General features: G+C 49.8%; 2 protein-coding genes across 3 annotated transcripts in view; one reads left to right on the top strand and one right to left on the bottom strand.

The window, feature by feature from the left end:
* Window positions 1-1,248: 1,248 nt before the first annotated feature.
* On the top strand, window positions 1,249-7,644 carry SRP14 (signal recognition particle 14). 2 transcript variants are annotated; one of them, XM_075531915.1, is made up of 5 exons: window positions 1,249-1,349; window positions 1,486-1,558; window positions 2,016-2,128; window positions 5,621-5,653; window positions 7,306-7,644. In XM_075531915.1, the coding sequence occupies exons 1-5, from the start codon at window positions 1,326-1,328 to the stop codon at window positions 7,393-7,395; spliced, it is 333 nt and encodes a 110-aa protein (XP_075388030.1). In that variant the 5' UTR covers window positions 1,249-1,325; the 3' UTR covers window positions 7,396-7,644. The 2 variants fall into 2 exon arrangements, with proteins under 2 accessions (XP_075388030.1, XP_075388032.1); XM_075531917.1 differs by lacking the exon at window positions 5,621-5,653.
* A 768-nt stretch (window positions 7,645-8,412) lies between these two features.
* Window positions 8,413-13,846, bottom strand: part of EIF2AK4 (eukaryotic translation initiation factor 2 alpha kinase 4) — a 104,438-nt gene continuing 99,004 nt past the window's right edge. The window contains exons 34-39 of the mRNA XM_075531914.1: window positions 13,261-13,319; window positions 12,327-12,424; window positions 11,140-11,208; window positions 10,417-10,461; window positions 9,143-9,261; window positions 8,413-8,646 (exon numbers count right to left, since the gene is read on the bottom strand). Of these exons, the coding sequence (XP_075388029.1) occupies window positions 8,589-8,646; window positions 9,143-9,261; window positions 10,417-10,461; window positions 11,140-11,208; window positions 12,327-12,424; window positions 13,261-13,319 (448 nt within the window). The 3' untranslated portion in view covers window positions 8,413-8,588. The remainder of the gene's footprint in view (window positions 8,647-9,142; window positions 9,262-10,416; window positions 10,462-11,139; window positions 11,209-12,326; window positions 12,425-13,260; window positions 13,320-13,846) is intronic.

Raw genomic sequence — 13,846 nt, 5'->3', positions numbered from 1 at the left:
ACAAACCTATACATAGTTCCAAGTCTATCTGCTGCCTTTTGTGAATGTCCTCCAACCAAGTCAGGTGGGGCACCAAGTACTGCCCCTCAAGTCATCACCCACAAAACTTTTTTGTTAATACTGTTAGCACCTGAACTTCTGCAATAACCCCTATCGTAGGCTCAGTAATGACCCCTCACATATGTCTAAGTCCCAACCCATAGAACCTGTGAATGTTACCTTCGATGATAAAAAAAACTGTTCAGAATTGTAAACCCTCCCACCTAATTCACAGTAAAAAATTCTAATCTATCTATCTATGAATTGTGCAAATGTGATCAAATTTAAAGAAGGCATCCTGAGATGAGCTGTTATCCTGGTTTATCTCAGTGTACCCACTGTAATCACAGGGGTCCCTACACAAAAAAGGATCCCAGTCTGTTGGACGTGTGCTCACTCACAGAGGGAAGAGGTTTGAATGGTCGTAAAGAACGGGCCATCGGCAAAGGACAGGGGTGCACTTGACCCAACCTAAACCCACTGCCATCAAGCGGAGTGTGACGCAGAGCAGCCTGTACAAGGTGTCCCAGGTTGTACATCTTTATGGAAGCAACCAGTCTCACCTTAGTCCTGAAGCGTGGCTGATGGACTTGAACTGACCACCTTTCGATTCCCAGTTCAAGCTCACCTAGCAGCAGCACCAGGGCTTTGGAAGCTGAAGAAAGACGCGGCTCTGAAGATTCTTTGATTTTAGAATTCTGATCTACTGGCAAAGCTGAGTCTACAACCCAAGTCTTAAGGAATCCAGAGAGGAAACTAAAACCCGTCTCCAGCCTCTCTTGCTAGACCTCGGGGTTAGCCTTTGGAATGGAGAGGGGAGCGCTTGGAGGCATTTATTCGTCTGCAGTTGTTATGACAATGCCAAAGTCAACAAGCACAACAGTAACACAACATTCATTTATAGGGCCGTTCCCGCTCAGTGTTTAATCTTCACACTGCGGATCCTATTATTAGCCACACTTTAACGATGAGGCGGCTGAGCCACTGAACTAACAGGCCAGTTGCCCAACACCTAGGCGGGTGGACACAGGAGTACGTACGAGCCTCCTACCGGCCCTTTCTTCAGCGCGCTCTTCCTCAGCCGGAAGGGTCAGCTCCTACCTCCCCAGGGTCGGGGGCGTTCCAGGGCGCAGGCGCAGGCGCAGGCGGGGCGGGGCGCGGGCGGAGACAGGGATTGGTGGATGAGACTGCAAATCCCCCAGCGGAAGTTCCGCCCCGCCCTGGCGAGACTTCCGGCCCCGAGTCCTGGGCGTTTCTGCTGACGGAGCGGAGCGGCTGGTCCCGGGATGGTGCTGCTGGAGAGCGAGCAGGTAGCCCGCTCCGGTGGGCCGAGGGGCAGGGCGGGGGTCAGCGCCCAGCTCGGGGCCTCGGTCCCCTGCGGAGGGGCCGGGGCTCGGCCGCCGGGGCTCGGGCCCGCCTAACGGGGACGGGCTTGTTGTGTTCCAGTTCCTGACGGAGCTGACCAGGCTCTTCCAGAAGTGCCGGTTGTCGGGCAGCGTGTTCATCACCCTCAAGAAGTGTAAGCCGCCGTGGGCTGCGGGCCGGGAGGAAGCTGGGGGAGAAGCCCCCAGTGTGGGGGCGGGCAGGAGCGCAGAGTGGCTCCCGCGGATCCTCGCCTACCCTGCGTGCCCCTCCGACCCAGGGCTCACCCAGGGCTGGAGGATGGCATGGGTGCGGCGGATGTGGCCCCATCACTTAGACCCTAGTGCTGGTCACCACGAGCGTCTAGTGTGTAGGGCCCTCTCTGCCTGGGGTGAGAGAGAGTTAATCTGCTGTGAGGTTAGTGTTCGTGTCGCAGTTCGCCAGGCGTGCCCAAAGCGTCAGTGACCGGGGAAGATGTGGTTCATAGAATTAGAACAGTGGGGGTGGGTTAGCGGGCCATTCCTATCCCTTCGCTGCTGGTTGAATATTGGCCATGTGTTTGTCTGCCCGGCACGGGCAGTGGCCGTGGTCACCAGGATGTCTTTCTGATGCAGACGATGGTCGAACTAAACCCATTCCCAGGAAAGGTTCTGTGGACACCTTCGAGCCTTCGGACAACAAATGTCTGCTCAGAGCTACGGATGGCAAGAAGAAGATCAGCACAGTGGTGAGCGCCCTTTCCAGCACTCCAAGAACTTCACTTTGAGACAGAGCCTGTGTGGACCTGGCTCTAACCCCCGCCTCTTGCCCCTATTTTAAATAAGGCTAATGTGGGAGGTCACACAGCACTGTGCCTGCATGCACACAGAAGTACGGTGCTGGATTTTCCTACCAAACAAAAAAACTCACTGCCAAGGGGCTTCCAGCCATCTTAGACACATTTAGGAGGGCACATGGGGAAAGAGGGAAACCACTTACAGTTAACGTAACGCCTCTGCAGACGGAGCTCATGGACTTGAAGGCAAAGGACCATAGTCTTGGGGGACAACTAGATCAGTTGGCATAACACAGTGCATAAAGGCAGGGTCCTAGATTCTACTCTGACGAGCAGCATCTGGGGTCTTAGAACTTGAGTGACCATCTAAGATCCAACTAGTGGCTCTTTTCCACCCGGAGCAAAGCGAAGAAAACCACTAGACCCAAGAAGCAACTTGTCCATAGGATTAATGGCTCATGTCAGCCACAGCCTCCTTCAGCCCGAGGCCAGAACTAGGTGGTGCCTGGGTACTGCTACTGTTTTCTGAGGGCCCTGTTAGAATGGGGGAGAAATGTGGGGTGGGACAAAAGTCAACTTACTAAAAGGCCAGACTTACTGGTCTAGCAGGGGTTGGAGGAACCCCTGAGGGGTATTGCCCAAGTCACCCCTTCCAGCATGGACCAGTCCTCGCGGCCACCTCAGTCAATTGGCAGACTGACCTGCATAGTATTAACTCCTTGAGGACTGTGCCCCTGAGAACAAGCAGTAGGAGACCAAAGGCAGGGAGGGCTGGGAACCTGGGCAAATGGAAATCGGGGTGGGGGGAGGACTCACATTGTCATCAATGTCACGGGACCCCTTTTTCTTTTTAAAAATGTTTGTCAATTGGGTGAAAATTTACAAAGCAAATCCTTTTCCCCCCTTCTCCTCATGTTTTATATCATTGATTGCAAATACCTCAATGCACCATCACTTAGGCTACTTCCTTGTGCTTCCCATTGCCATCCCTACAACTCTCCTAACTGCTCTGAACTTTGACCTTGGACAGATGTTGTCCTTTTGATCTTAGTTGATTCAGCAGTGCTTACGTCCCCAGTTCAAAACCAGCAGCATCTCTAAGGGAGAAAAACAGGGCTTTCTCTACGCCTGTAAATAGTTATTACCTCTGAAACTCATGGGGACAGTTCTGTCCTGTCCTGTAGAGTCGCTATGAGCTGGATGTGACTCGATGGCAGTGACTTTGGTTTTGGTCTAGGGTTATCGTTCCCCTTATAGACCTATCTATTGCTTGACCAGCTGAAAATTAAGTCGTGGAGGAGAGTTCAATCCAGACTTCAGGGTGCCTAAGGGGGTGGCGGGCCCCATCAGTGTTTATACCTGACCAGTACGCCTTGCCTCTGATTTTGAGTTTTGTTCCACTCTTTCTCCCTCTATGACGGGCATTCTAAGTGACCCCTAACAAGAACAGCTGACAGTGGTGGTGAGAGCTGGATGGTGTGTGGGGTATGCATGTGTGTGCCAGGAATCCACGGGACCATTTGTTTCCCTGAGTTTTCCATTTTCCTCACTCTTCTTTCCTCTGGACAGGGAGAGATGCACAGTGGTGCCTTAGATGGCTGCTCACGAGCGTCTCAGCTGCTCCTCACCAGAGCAGGATGTAGAGCTCTGTGGCCGGGGAGGCCAGGAGACCTCGGCGTCCCGAGCGTTCATGATCCTGAGCCCCCAGATCCCACCACAGAGAAATCTGTGTATGATTAAGTGGAAAACTACTTCTGTGTAAGCACAATAAAGTGTTAACAATAAATCGAAGAAGGTAGCAGTTTTTGTGGAAGTAGTGTAGCCTGTTGGTTGGTGTTAGCCCCGGAGCCCTGTGAGGAGCCGTGTCAGCTAGCAGTCGGTTCCTTATTCCTGTACTACTATGCCTGGCCTTCGACGAGTGGAGACCAAATGGTCTTTTTTCGCTGATTCTTCATTCCTGTTTCCTTGGTGCACATAGCAGTTGTGCGTTAGGCTTGGTAGATGAGAGAACCGAAATTTAGTTTTTAAAGCTCCATCTTCCCTTTCAAAGTGAGGTTGCATATGACCAAGCAAGACTCCCTGCATTCCAAACGAGCACGTTTTCTGCTGTAGAAGCCATTCACGGGAAATACAGACCATAATTAGTTAATAAGTCTCCCTTTATAAGTTACCTTTGTTTTTCCCTTTTCCTTTTTAATAAATCATTTCATTGGGGGGGGGATCTAACAGCTTTTTTCCCCCCTGGATCATTTTATTGGGGGCATTCAACTCTTATCACAATCCATACAGCCATCCATTGGGTCAAGCACATCTGTACATTTGGTACCACGATCGTTTTCAAAACATTTTCTTAATACTTGAGCTCTTGGTATCAACTTTTTTGCCTCTCTCCCGTACCCTCCCACCCTCGTGAACCCTTGATAAATTATAAATTATTTTCATATCTCACACCACCCGTCGTCTCCCTTCACCCATGTTTCTGTGACCTGTGGGTTGCAACCCTTTTGGAGGCCGAAAGACTCTTTTACAGGGGTTGCCCAATTCATAAGTTACAAAATGAGTTATGAATTAGCAACAAAAAAATTTTTATGGTTGGGGGGTCACCACAACGTGAGGGTCTCAGCATGAGGAAAGTGGAGAACCACTGCCCTAGGGGGTATCAATCATTGCAGCTGGTTCCCTTTCTCTCCCACTTCCCCTACCCTCATGGTATTGCTACTCCCGTTACTGTTCCTGAGGGGCTTATCTGTCCTGGGTTCCCTGTATTGAGAGCTCTTATCTGTACCAGTGTTCAAGGTCCGGTCTAGCCCGGTTTGAAAGGTAGAGCTGGGGCCATGAGACCGCGTAGGGGGTGGGGGTAGGGGTGGAGGAAGCATTGAAGAACTAGAGGAATGTTATGCATTCCGTCAGTGCTGTACTGCACCCTGACTTGCTTGCTCATTTCATTCTTTGTGACCCTTCGGTGAGGGGATTTATGTTCTCTTGAGAAGATTTCTAGTGATGCAAGCTTATGTGGTTTAAAAAAAACTAGGGACTTTACAAGAGTAGAGAGCCCTGTCGTTCTCCTGGAATTTATGAAAGGCTTCAAGTAAGAGGGGGAGGAGGGAGGAATTGAAACAGATCTTGACCAAATAACTCAATGCTGGGAAGTCCTTGGACATCCCTCAGAACCGAGAAGAGTCAATGCCAAATGGATAAAGGCTTCCAGAAAACTCGTTTAGGCACCCCCTCTGGCTTGGTGAGTGGGGGAAGGCGCAGTGCCACTTTGTTTGCCATCCCGGCAGAAGGGAGTGGAGTAGGGAAATGATCATCGCGAGTGTACTGTGACCCTGGGGTTGGGATGTCTTTCGTTTGGCTGCTGTCTTCCTGAAGCTTCTGGGCGATGGTGGGGGTCGGGCAGAGGAGTCCCATGTAACAGGCAACTTCTGCTTCCTCTTTTCCCAGGTGAGCTCCAAAGAAGTAAATAAGTTTCAGATGGTGAGTTTCTGGTGTCCCCTCAATCTCCTTCTCAGGGTACAAGACAGTTTCATGTCGACCACTGACCTCACACTGATATTTGGGTTCCCTGCCCTTGATAAGTTTTACTTTCAGCATGGATGCCATCTTCCTTTCTAGTTTTTAAGCTAGATTGTATTGCTTTAGGAATCAGATAGTTTCTACCTTTAGTATAGTTTAAAAGTTGCCTGCCCCCCCCCCCAGAAAAAAACCAAAAGTACCGTGAAAGTGATTTTTCTCTCATATAATTTTCCTTAAATGCAAGTGTCCCACTATGATTCGTATTCCTTCCCAGGTAGGCTTTCTGTTCATGGCTACCCCAAAGTTCACCCTCCCTCAGCATCCGACTGGCAGTTTGCTATGCTGTGGTGGGTGGGCACATTTTTTTTTTCTTAATTGTTTTATTAGGAGCTCATACAACTCATCACAATCCACACATACATCAATTTTGTGAAGCACATCTGTACATTCATTGCCCTTATCACTCTCAAAATATTTGCTCTCCACTTAAGCCTTTTGCATCAGGTCATTTTTCCCTCTCTCTCCTAGCTCCCCCCTCTCTCATGGGCCCTTGATAATTTATAAATTATTTTGTCATATCTTTCCCTGTCTGATGTCGCCCTTCACCCACTTTTCTGTTGTCCGTCCCCCAGAGAGGAGGTCACATGCAGATTCCTGTAATCGGTTCCCTCTTTCCAACCCACTCACCCTCTACCCTCCAAGTATTGCCCCTCATACCGCTGGTCCTGAAGGCATCATCCGCCCTGGATTTCCTGTGTTTCCAGTTCCTATCTGTACCAGTGTACATCCTCTGGTCTAGCCAGACTTGAAAGGTAGAATTCAGATCATGATGGGGGACGTGGGGAGGAAGCATTTAGGAACTAGAGGAAAGTTGTATTTTTCATCTGTGCTACATCACACCTTGACTGGCTCGTCTCCTCCCCTAGACCCCTCTGCAAGGGCATCTCCAGTGGCTGACAAATGGGCTTTGGGTCTCCACTCGGTACTCCCCCCCCATTCACTATGGCAAGATTTTTTTGTTCTCATGATGCCTTATACCTTATCCCTTCGACACCTCGTGGTCACACAGGCTGGTGTGCTTCTTCCATGTGGGCTTTGTTGCTTCTGAGCTAGATGGCCGCTTGTTTTCCTTCAAGCCTTTAAGACCCCAGACGCTATACTTTTTGATAGCCAGGCACCATCATCTTTCTTCGCCACATTGCTTATGCACCCATTTGTCCTGTGATCGTGTCATGGAGGTGGGGCACATACTTCCATGATACTGAAGTTGTGCCTTCCTATTTCCGGCATGAGTAGCGGGCCAGATGTCAGCAGAGAGATCCGGATGAGAACACCTTGGAAACACGGTTCCAAAAGCAGTCAGTGAATATAGATCACCAGAGTAGATCACACACTGGAGTGCTGGCAGATGAGCCTCCTGGGCCGGAAGACACTTAAACCCACAGTGGGTTCAGCAGTGATCACGAACGCAGCTCAGGACCCAGTAGCATTCCGTGTGCTTGTACACTGGTCACTGATTCAAAGACAGCTAACAACAAATTCATTGCGGACTGGAGGCAGCCACCCACTGCTGTGCCACCCTTCCCACTAAGACCGCGCACTCTGTTTTTCAGGCCTATTCAAACCTGCTCCGAGCGAACATGGACGGGCTGAAGAAGAGGGACAAGAAGAGCAAGAGTAAGAAGAGTAAAGCAGCACAGTGAGGGCGCCGGGCAGCCTGCTCTCCCCACTGACCACCCCGGGCTGGTTTCCCTCAGCCACAGGGCGAGGCTTCTGGCTGTTTCCATAAGAGATTTCGAGTCATTGTGGAGGACAAGGGCAGAAGGGGCTGCAGTGTTTACAGGGAGAGTGTGGTTAGAAACCAGTTACTTCTCCTCTGGTGTCTGTTGCATGCTGTATATTCCGCTCTGTAGCTGCCTTGTGTGAAGAGCAATTTATCATTGAACCCTTTATCAGCGCTGCTTCTTGTTCATTCTTTTCCCGACCCCGTTTTTATAGTTCTGGTCATCACTACCTGTTCTGGAAGTCAACAGCGTTCTTTTAGGTGGTGGGAATTGAGAGCTACTCATTTACTGACACCCATTGTCCCATGGCTTGTACAGGTTTATCATCATAGCTCCTTTAGCCACTGCTGAGTGTGTTTTCAGCTGAGCAAAACCTGTGTTGAACCACTTGGGGTGTTGTTGATTTTCAACTCCTAGTGACTGCATAGGCCAGGGTGGAGCTTCCCTGAGAGTTGGCTGGGCTGCCCCTTGAAGGGAGCAGATCACGGGGTCGATTTCCCTGTGGAGCTGCTGGGTGAGCTCCAACTACTGACCTTCTGCTGAACTGCTGACCTCTTACCCTGTACCACCAACGCATCTACGACCTGTAGATGCACATCATTTGCCCTTTAGTTAATGCTGACTCAGGAACCCTATAGGATATATAGGATGGAAATGCCCGTGAACTTGAGATTGTTTTAAAGGAGTAGAAAGCCCTATCTCCCCCATGGATCCGCTGGTGATCTCGAACTGCTGGCCCTGGGGATCGCAGTGCACTGCACACCACTGTGCCAAAGAATAAGTCCCTCTGTGGCACTGATAGCTTGCCTCCCTTTGGGTCCTTCTGCGTAGACGTTGTGCACGCCTAGTCATTGAGACCACGGGAAGAGCAAAGCTGTTAGAGTTTCAACTCCCAGATGTTTCCTGCTAATAGATGTGCAATGAAAAAGCAGCAGAAAGTAGGAAAGCATTTATTATACTAAAAAAAGTAAGTTTATAATACAGTACACATAAAGAGCTGACCAAGCTCAACTTGACAAGACCACCTGTTAGGACTTGAAGGGGGTTGACAATTACAGCGAATGCACAACATTCCACGGTACAAGCCCCAATCTGTGGGCCCGTTGGGAGGACTAAAACAAGATTCTGTAGTAGTCGTCTCTGTAGCTGTACAGGAACAACACAGACACCCTGTGAAGAAAGAGACGGCCATGGGTGGGCTTCAAAGATGTTCCCTGAAAAATGCCATCTTTTGATTTCACTTTTCCATGAACTTTTGGAAGACCCCTTACGCACATTGGTAAAAACTGAAGCGTTTTTAGAACACTTAATGGTAGGAGTTTAAGCAGAAACAATATGGAAGGCAAGTCACTGACAACGGCAGTTCCACAGAAGCCGTGACTGGCCAGGGTCTGCACGCGAGAACTGCTCCCCTCTCAGCTTCCCTGCTGGCCTGAGAAGTGGATGAGCATCAGACAACTGGCCTGCTTGACCGGAGCACCTTTCACTGCGCTCTTTAGAAGGAAGGGATCGCTGTGTCGTCGAGATCTGGTGATCACCGTGAGTTGTCATCGCATCAGTGACCAAGCTGTCATCCTAATGACAGCCATTAAACACTCCCCCCTCACAGTGGTGTGTGCGCTATCCTACAACCCCTCCCTGAGTTCAAACCCAAGCCAGAACTTACTTTTTCTCAACTTTGATGCTGTAAATTTCGTCACAGACTAATTTGAGGTATCTCTGCTTCGGCAGGTGTGAGAGCAGCTGCTTCACTGTTGTGTTGAACGCCTGTTCATCAGCGTCCCACTAGGAGAAAAGAGCAACTTCACAGCAGGGCGCTAGGGCTCAGGAACTCCCTCTGTCTGGATGCACTGATGCTCCCCCCACCCTCTCGTTCGTTTGTTGCCCCCTTTCCAGTGTGTCAGAAGAGATGAGTTCTAGGACTCCCCAACAGTGCTGCCGGGGAGACAGCAGCTGGTGATTCTTTCTCTGAAGCATCAGTCTTCTTCCAGCCAGTCTACCTGAGTGAAGCCTGATGACTGACGCAGCAACCTGGGTCTGCGGCCTGGTCTCGGGTGTGTGCGTCTTTGCACTTAGATTCCTTAGGCGGCTTGTTAAGCCTCCAAGCAAGTTAGGTCTATAGGAGCTGCCAGCGGCATGGCATAGAGCTGGCTTAAAGCAGCTGGTGAACAAAGGGGTAGAGACCTGCTGCTGCCTAATTTGTTTGATTTGTATAAAATGGGTAAACTGCCGTCACCACCAGTGCGTGCCCTCTGAGTGGACCATAGATCACCAGTCCATAGATTGCCAGTCCAGTGGTGAATGCTTTTTTTCAAGAGCGCAAGAGAAACCAGAAGGTTAACTTTTCATTTAATCTGGGGCTAAATATAGATGGGCAAAAAGAACAACAACCCCATCTTCTTTGATCTGACTGACACACTGCGGAGCTATGTGCGGTGTGCCGACTCGAATTTAACATGTGCTCCCTAGGGCGGTGTGCCCATCAAAAGCATAAGCCCAACCCTGAATTGATGATGACGTTATGAAAAGGGTTCTCTGTCTCGGTCTAATTCTACAAACCAGCTTCCTCAGCAGGAGTGAATGTTCTTGTGAGGCAGCAGAGTATAATGGCTGAGAACACAGATGCCATTGGTCTGCCTAGATTTGAATCCTGGCTCTTGCATGGATGGTGATTTTGCCTAAAATATTTAATCTCTGCTCCCACTCTCGTGTGTAAAAGGTGGGGGGGGGACAGTCACAGCACTGACCTCCATCTAGGAATCATTAGGATTAGATGACTTTGTCTTGTATACAAAACATACAAGGAACCATACTCTTCAACTCCTGAAACTGCAGGAAAGTGAACCCCCAGGACAGCCCCTGCCCTCCCCATTTTCTTTTGGCAAGTCAGTAGCAAGGCTTTGGGGTTTTCAAGGCCAGCGAGCAGACCTTCCTGCTTACCTCTAACGATAGAAACTGTAAGATGGTCTCTTTGGGCAGATCCACCTGTCAACACACAAATGCACGTCAGACTCCGGGCATCCAGCACATGCTGCCTTGTGGCTGTGGTGTCACTGGCATTGTCTGGGCAGCTACTGTGCTAGGGGACCAAGTGAACAGACGGTGCAGGAGACCCCAGCTCTGGCAGAAACTCTTCTCCCTGTCCCCTCAGAGGCGTGACCCTGCTAAATGAATCCGCATGGCCTTAACTGAGGCAGAGGTCCGAGACATTCAGAAGAAGGATGCTCTGTTTGCACCCCGTCCCTTCATCTTCGAGAGGAAGAAAGTAGGAGAAAAAGCCATCCAAACCCTGCGGCTCTCCCCGTGCTCTACAGGTTTCCACTGCAGGTGGCTGAGTAACAGCCTGCACCCATATACTGCTGACAGTGAGCCAAAGGGCCTAACGCCAAGGAAAAGTATGGATAGACCACAACAAAAGCCACACCCACTGCCATCGAGTCAATGCGGACTCCTGGCCACCTTTAGGACAGAGCAGAACTGCCGCCTGGGGTTTCTCAGGCTGTTGGTTTGAACGGAGCAGACAGCGTCATCCTCTGTGAGGAGTGGCTGATGGGCTGGAACGGCTAACCCTAAGGGTAGCAGCCCCATGCTTAACCTGCTGCGCCACAGGGATCAGGGGAGGAGGGAGGCAGGAGCCATCTTCAACATGATAAAGCGACTTACAGCCAAAATTTCAATGTCACTGCTCTTCTGATGTAAGTTGGCAAGGGAGGTCTGGAGCCGAGTTTGAACCTAAGGAGGAGATAACAATTCAGAAAGTGCCAAACCCAGTCACCTCCCTCGCCACCTCATTTCTTAGTTCCAGGAAGCGACCACGGGGAGACAGAGGCTCTGAAGGTCACCTAGAGAGCTCTCCATGTGTCTCAGGAAGAGGGGTGATTTCTAATCTCTCAGTCATGTACTTAGCCTTCTTCTTGCTGCTTAGCATTATTTTGAAATGGTAATGGCTCGGTGGCCTGAAATTATGTCCTTGGAAGCAGGGAGATTTCAGCATTAAGCTAAATTTGGAAAAGGCGGTGGGGGGAAGAGGGGAGGTGTCAGCAATCGAGAAGCAGAACTGAAGTAGGCGATGAGAACCAGAGATGACAAGAAAGGGTTCCTTTCAGCATCCTCAGACACAGCTGGAGGACTTAAAACATAATGAGCTGACTGATGTTTTCTATTTTCATCTGACTTCCTGATACTGTCTGCTCTCTGACACCTGCCCTCTTCCCAAGTAACTGGCTGAGTGCCCCCCACTAGCTCGTCCTCACCGCCTTTCCACTCGGAACATATTCGCCGGTGCACCTCCCATCACCCACTCTGTCACGCGTCTCCGTCTTTCCCACAGCAGCCAATTCATTAATTCGGCAGTCTACTGCGTGTGTACATGCGGTCACTGTGTCGGACATGACTGAACAGCAGCTGACAACTGTTACTACGTAGCTTCGACTCTTCTCCAATGATGAATGCATACACTTCTAAAATCACAAGTTCTTTCAGGGCAGGGGCCAATGTGCTTCTTCCCCCCGCACCCCCTTAACTCAGCACCAAGATACGCATAACATAACATGCATGAAATGAGAAAATTGTCCCAAAGTCTTTGTGGCAGATCTCTTCTGCTTCACTGAAAACCAAAACCACCCCAATGGGCCACGAGCCAGTCTGGGAGGCGCGTGTGTGGATCCAACGCCAACTGACAACCGATAGGACACCATCTTGCCCCCAGAGAGATGCTTTGTGTTGGTGTGTTTTTCAGAATGAGGGGAGTGGGGAGACAAACAGTTTTAGGAACCGTTTCCCTTATTTCTTTTCCCCATTTGCTTGCTTCTCGGCCTCCCGCAGAAGAAGGCCGAAGCGGGTCCGAGTACCTGAGTCTCATACCGCCTCCGGGTGCTGGCTGAGAGCTTCTCTGGCGGGATCACAATCACGTTGGGAACCACTGGGGTTCCGTGAATCTCGAACAGACCTGCCACCAAGACAGCAACATTACAGAAAGGAAATGACGTTTCCGTGCACATATCACAGGCTTGACTAGAGGGAACCCATCCTCTTGAGAAGTCAGGGGCTCAATTACAGTGGGGCCTTTCTCTGTCTCTGCCACCACCTGCCCTTGACCAAGGAGGAGCTCAGAACCCCAACAGCCAGGGGGCTAGTGCTCCTGCCCTTGGGTGCAGGAAGGGGAGCCTGACAACCAAGTAGGAGGTGACAGTATCAAAACCCTACGATCCAAGCAAGGAATGCCTAATGTAGTCGCTCAAAAGACAGTATCCCTAAACATTCCTCAAAGGATTTCAATTTGGTGGCAACACAAAGTCAAGGTTAACAGAAATCAGCCTGCAAAGACCCAATCTTGTTAGTTTTAAAAGTCAAACACGTCCCAATAGACTTCATCAGGACACGTCTTTTTCAGCAAGGTTGACAGATATGAAGAAGTTGAAGGGATGTAACTGCCACCAGTGACCTCTGCATTTTCATGCAAACAGTGTGTACAGCGCCCTTCTCCAGCAGATCACAAAATGCCTTTCTTCCACGGGAAAGAGTCTAGGAAAGTGATCTGCCTGGCGTTTACACGAGAAATGGGATCCAAGGAAGATCAAACTGTTTGCAAAACTCAGCTCATTTTTGTGGATGTGGATTTCCAAGCATAAGGATAAATTCCACTTGGGACAATTTATGGGATAAAGCCAACACATCTCCGATGTGACCCGGAACTGGTCACAGTTGTTAGGTGCGGAGAGCAAATGTACATCCGCGAGCGACAAACATGCATTCTGATGTCCAGATAGTAATTAGTAATTATACCTGAAGCATTAGAACATGACCCCTTCAGATTTTGCACTGCAAGATTATCGGAAGCTTCTCTAAAAACAAGCAAATGAGAACAATTAGTAAACCGTTGATAAGGCAGAAGCAACAGCTAGTGAACAGTGAGCCACTTTGCCTAGTACACATAGGAGTCATGTCCCCTCAGGTGACGAGTGGGGAGAAAAACAACCCCAAACTGGCATTTCGCTAAGGTTTTGGTCAAGGGCAGGTCACGTCAAGTCAACAGATGCCTAAAGAAAACATTCTGACGTCTTCAGAGGGGTTTGAAATCCTGGCTCCACACAAGCAGCTAATTTCATTAAATGTAATGGGCGCTTCTTTCCACCGCCCTCACGATACAAACAAACATCAGTGACAGCGGGCCCAGCAGCAATATGGCCGCAGCCTTCACAAACTGCCACAGAACACGTTTTAAATAAGGACACTTTTTCAAAAGCTGTGGGTTAACTGATAGCCTTAGACACACAATAATACTCGCTCTTGAAAAGACAGGGACTAATCGTTCACGTTAAGGGAAGATTTTGACTCTTTCTCCCATAAAATGAAACCCCATCTGGTTTTC

This window comes from Tenrec ecaudatus, chromosome 14 (genome assembly GCF_050624435.1).
Source record: "Tenrec ecaudatus isolate mTenEca1 chromosome 14, mTenEca1.hap1, whole genome shotgun sequence".
NCBI classification, from domain to species: Eukaryota; Metazoa; Chordata; class Mammalia; order Afrosoricida; family Tenrecidae; genus Tenrec; species Tenrec ecaudatus.
Note: the sequence above shows the minus strand (reverse complement) of the source record. Positions and strands in the feature narration are given on the sequence as shown.

Bases quoted from the DNA above. Each gene is read 5' to 3' on its own strand.
- SRP14 (XM_075531915.1), top strand. From the start codon at position 1,326: ATGGTGCTGCTGGAGAGCGAGCAG. The intron at 1,559-2,015 runs GTAAGCCGCCGT...TTTCTGATGCAG, and splicing joins GTTCATCACCCTCAAGAAGT to ACGATGGTCGAACTAAACCC. The intron at 5,654-7,305 runs GTGAGTTTCTGG...TCTGTTTTTCAG, and splicing joins AAGTAAATAAGTTTCAGATG to GCCTATTCAAACCTGCTCCG.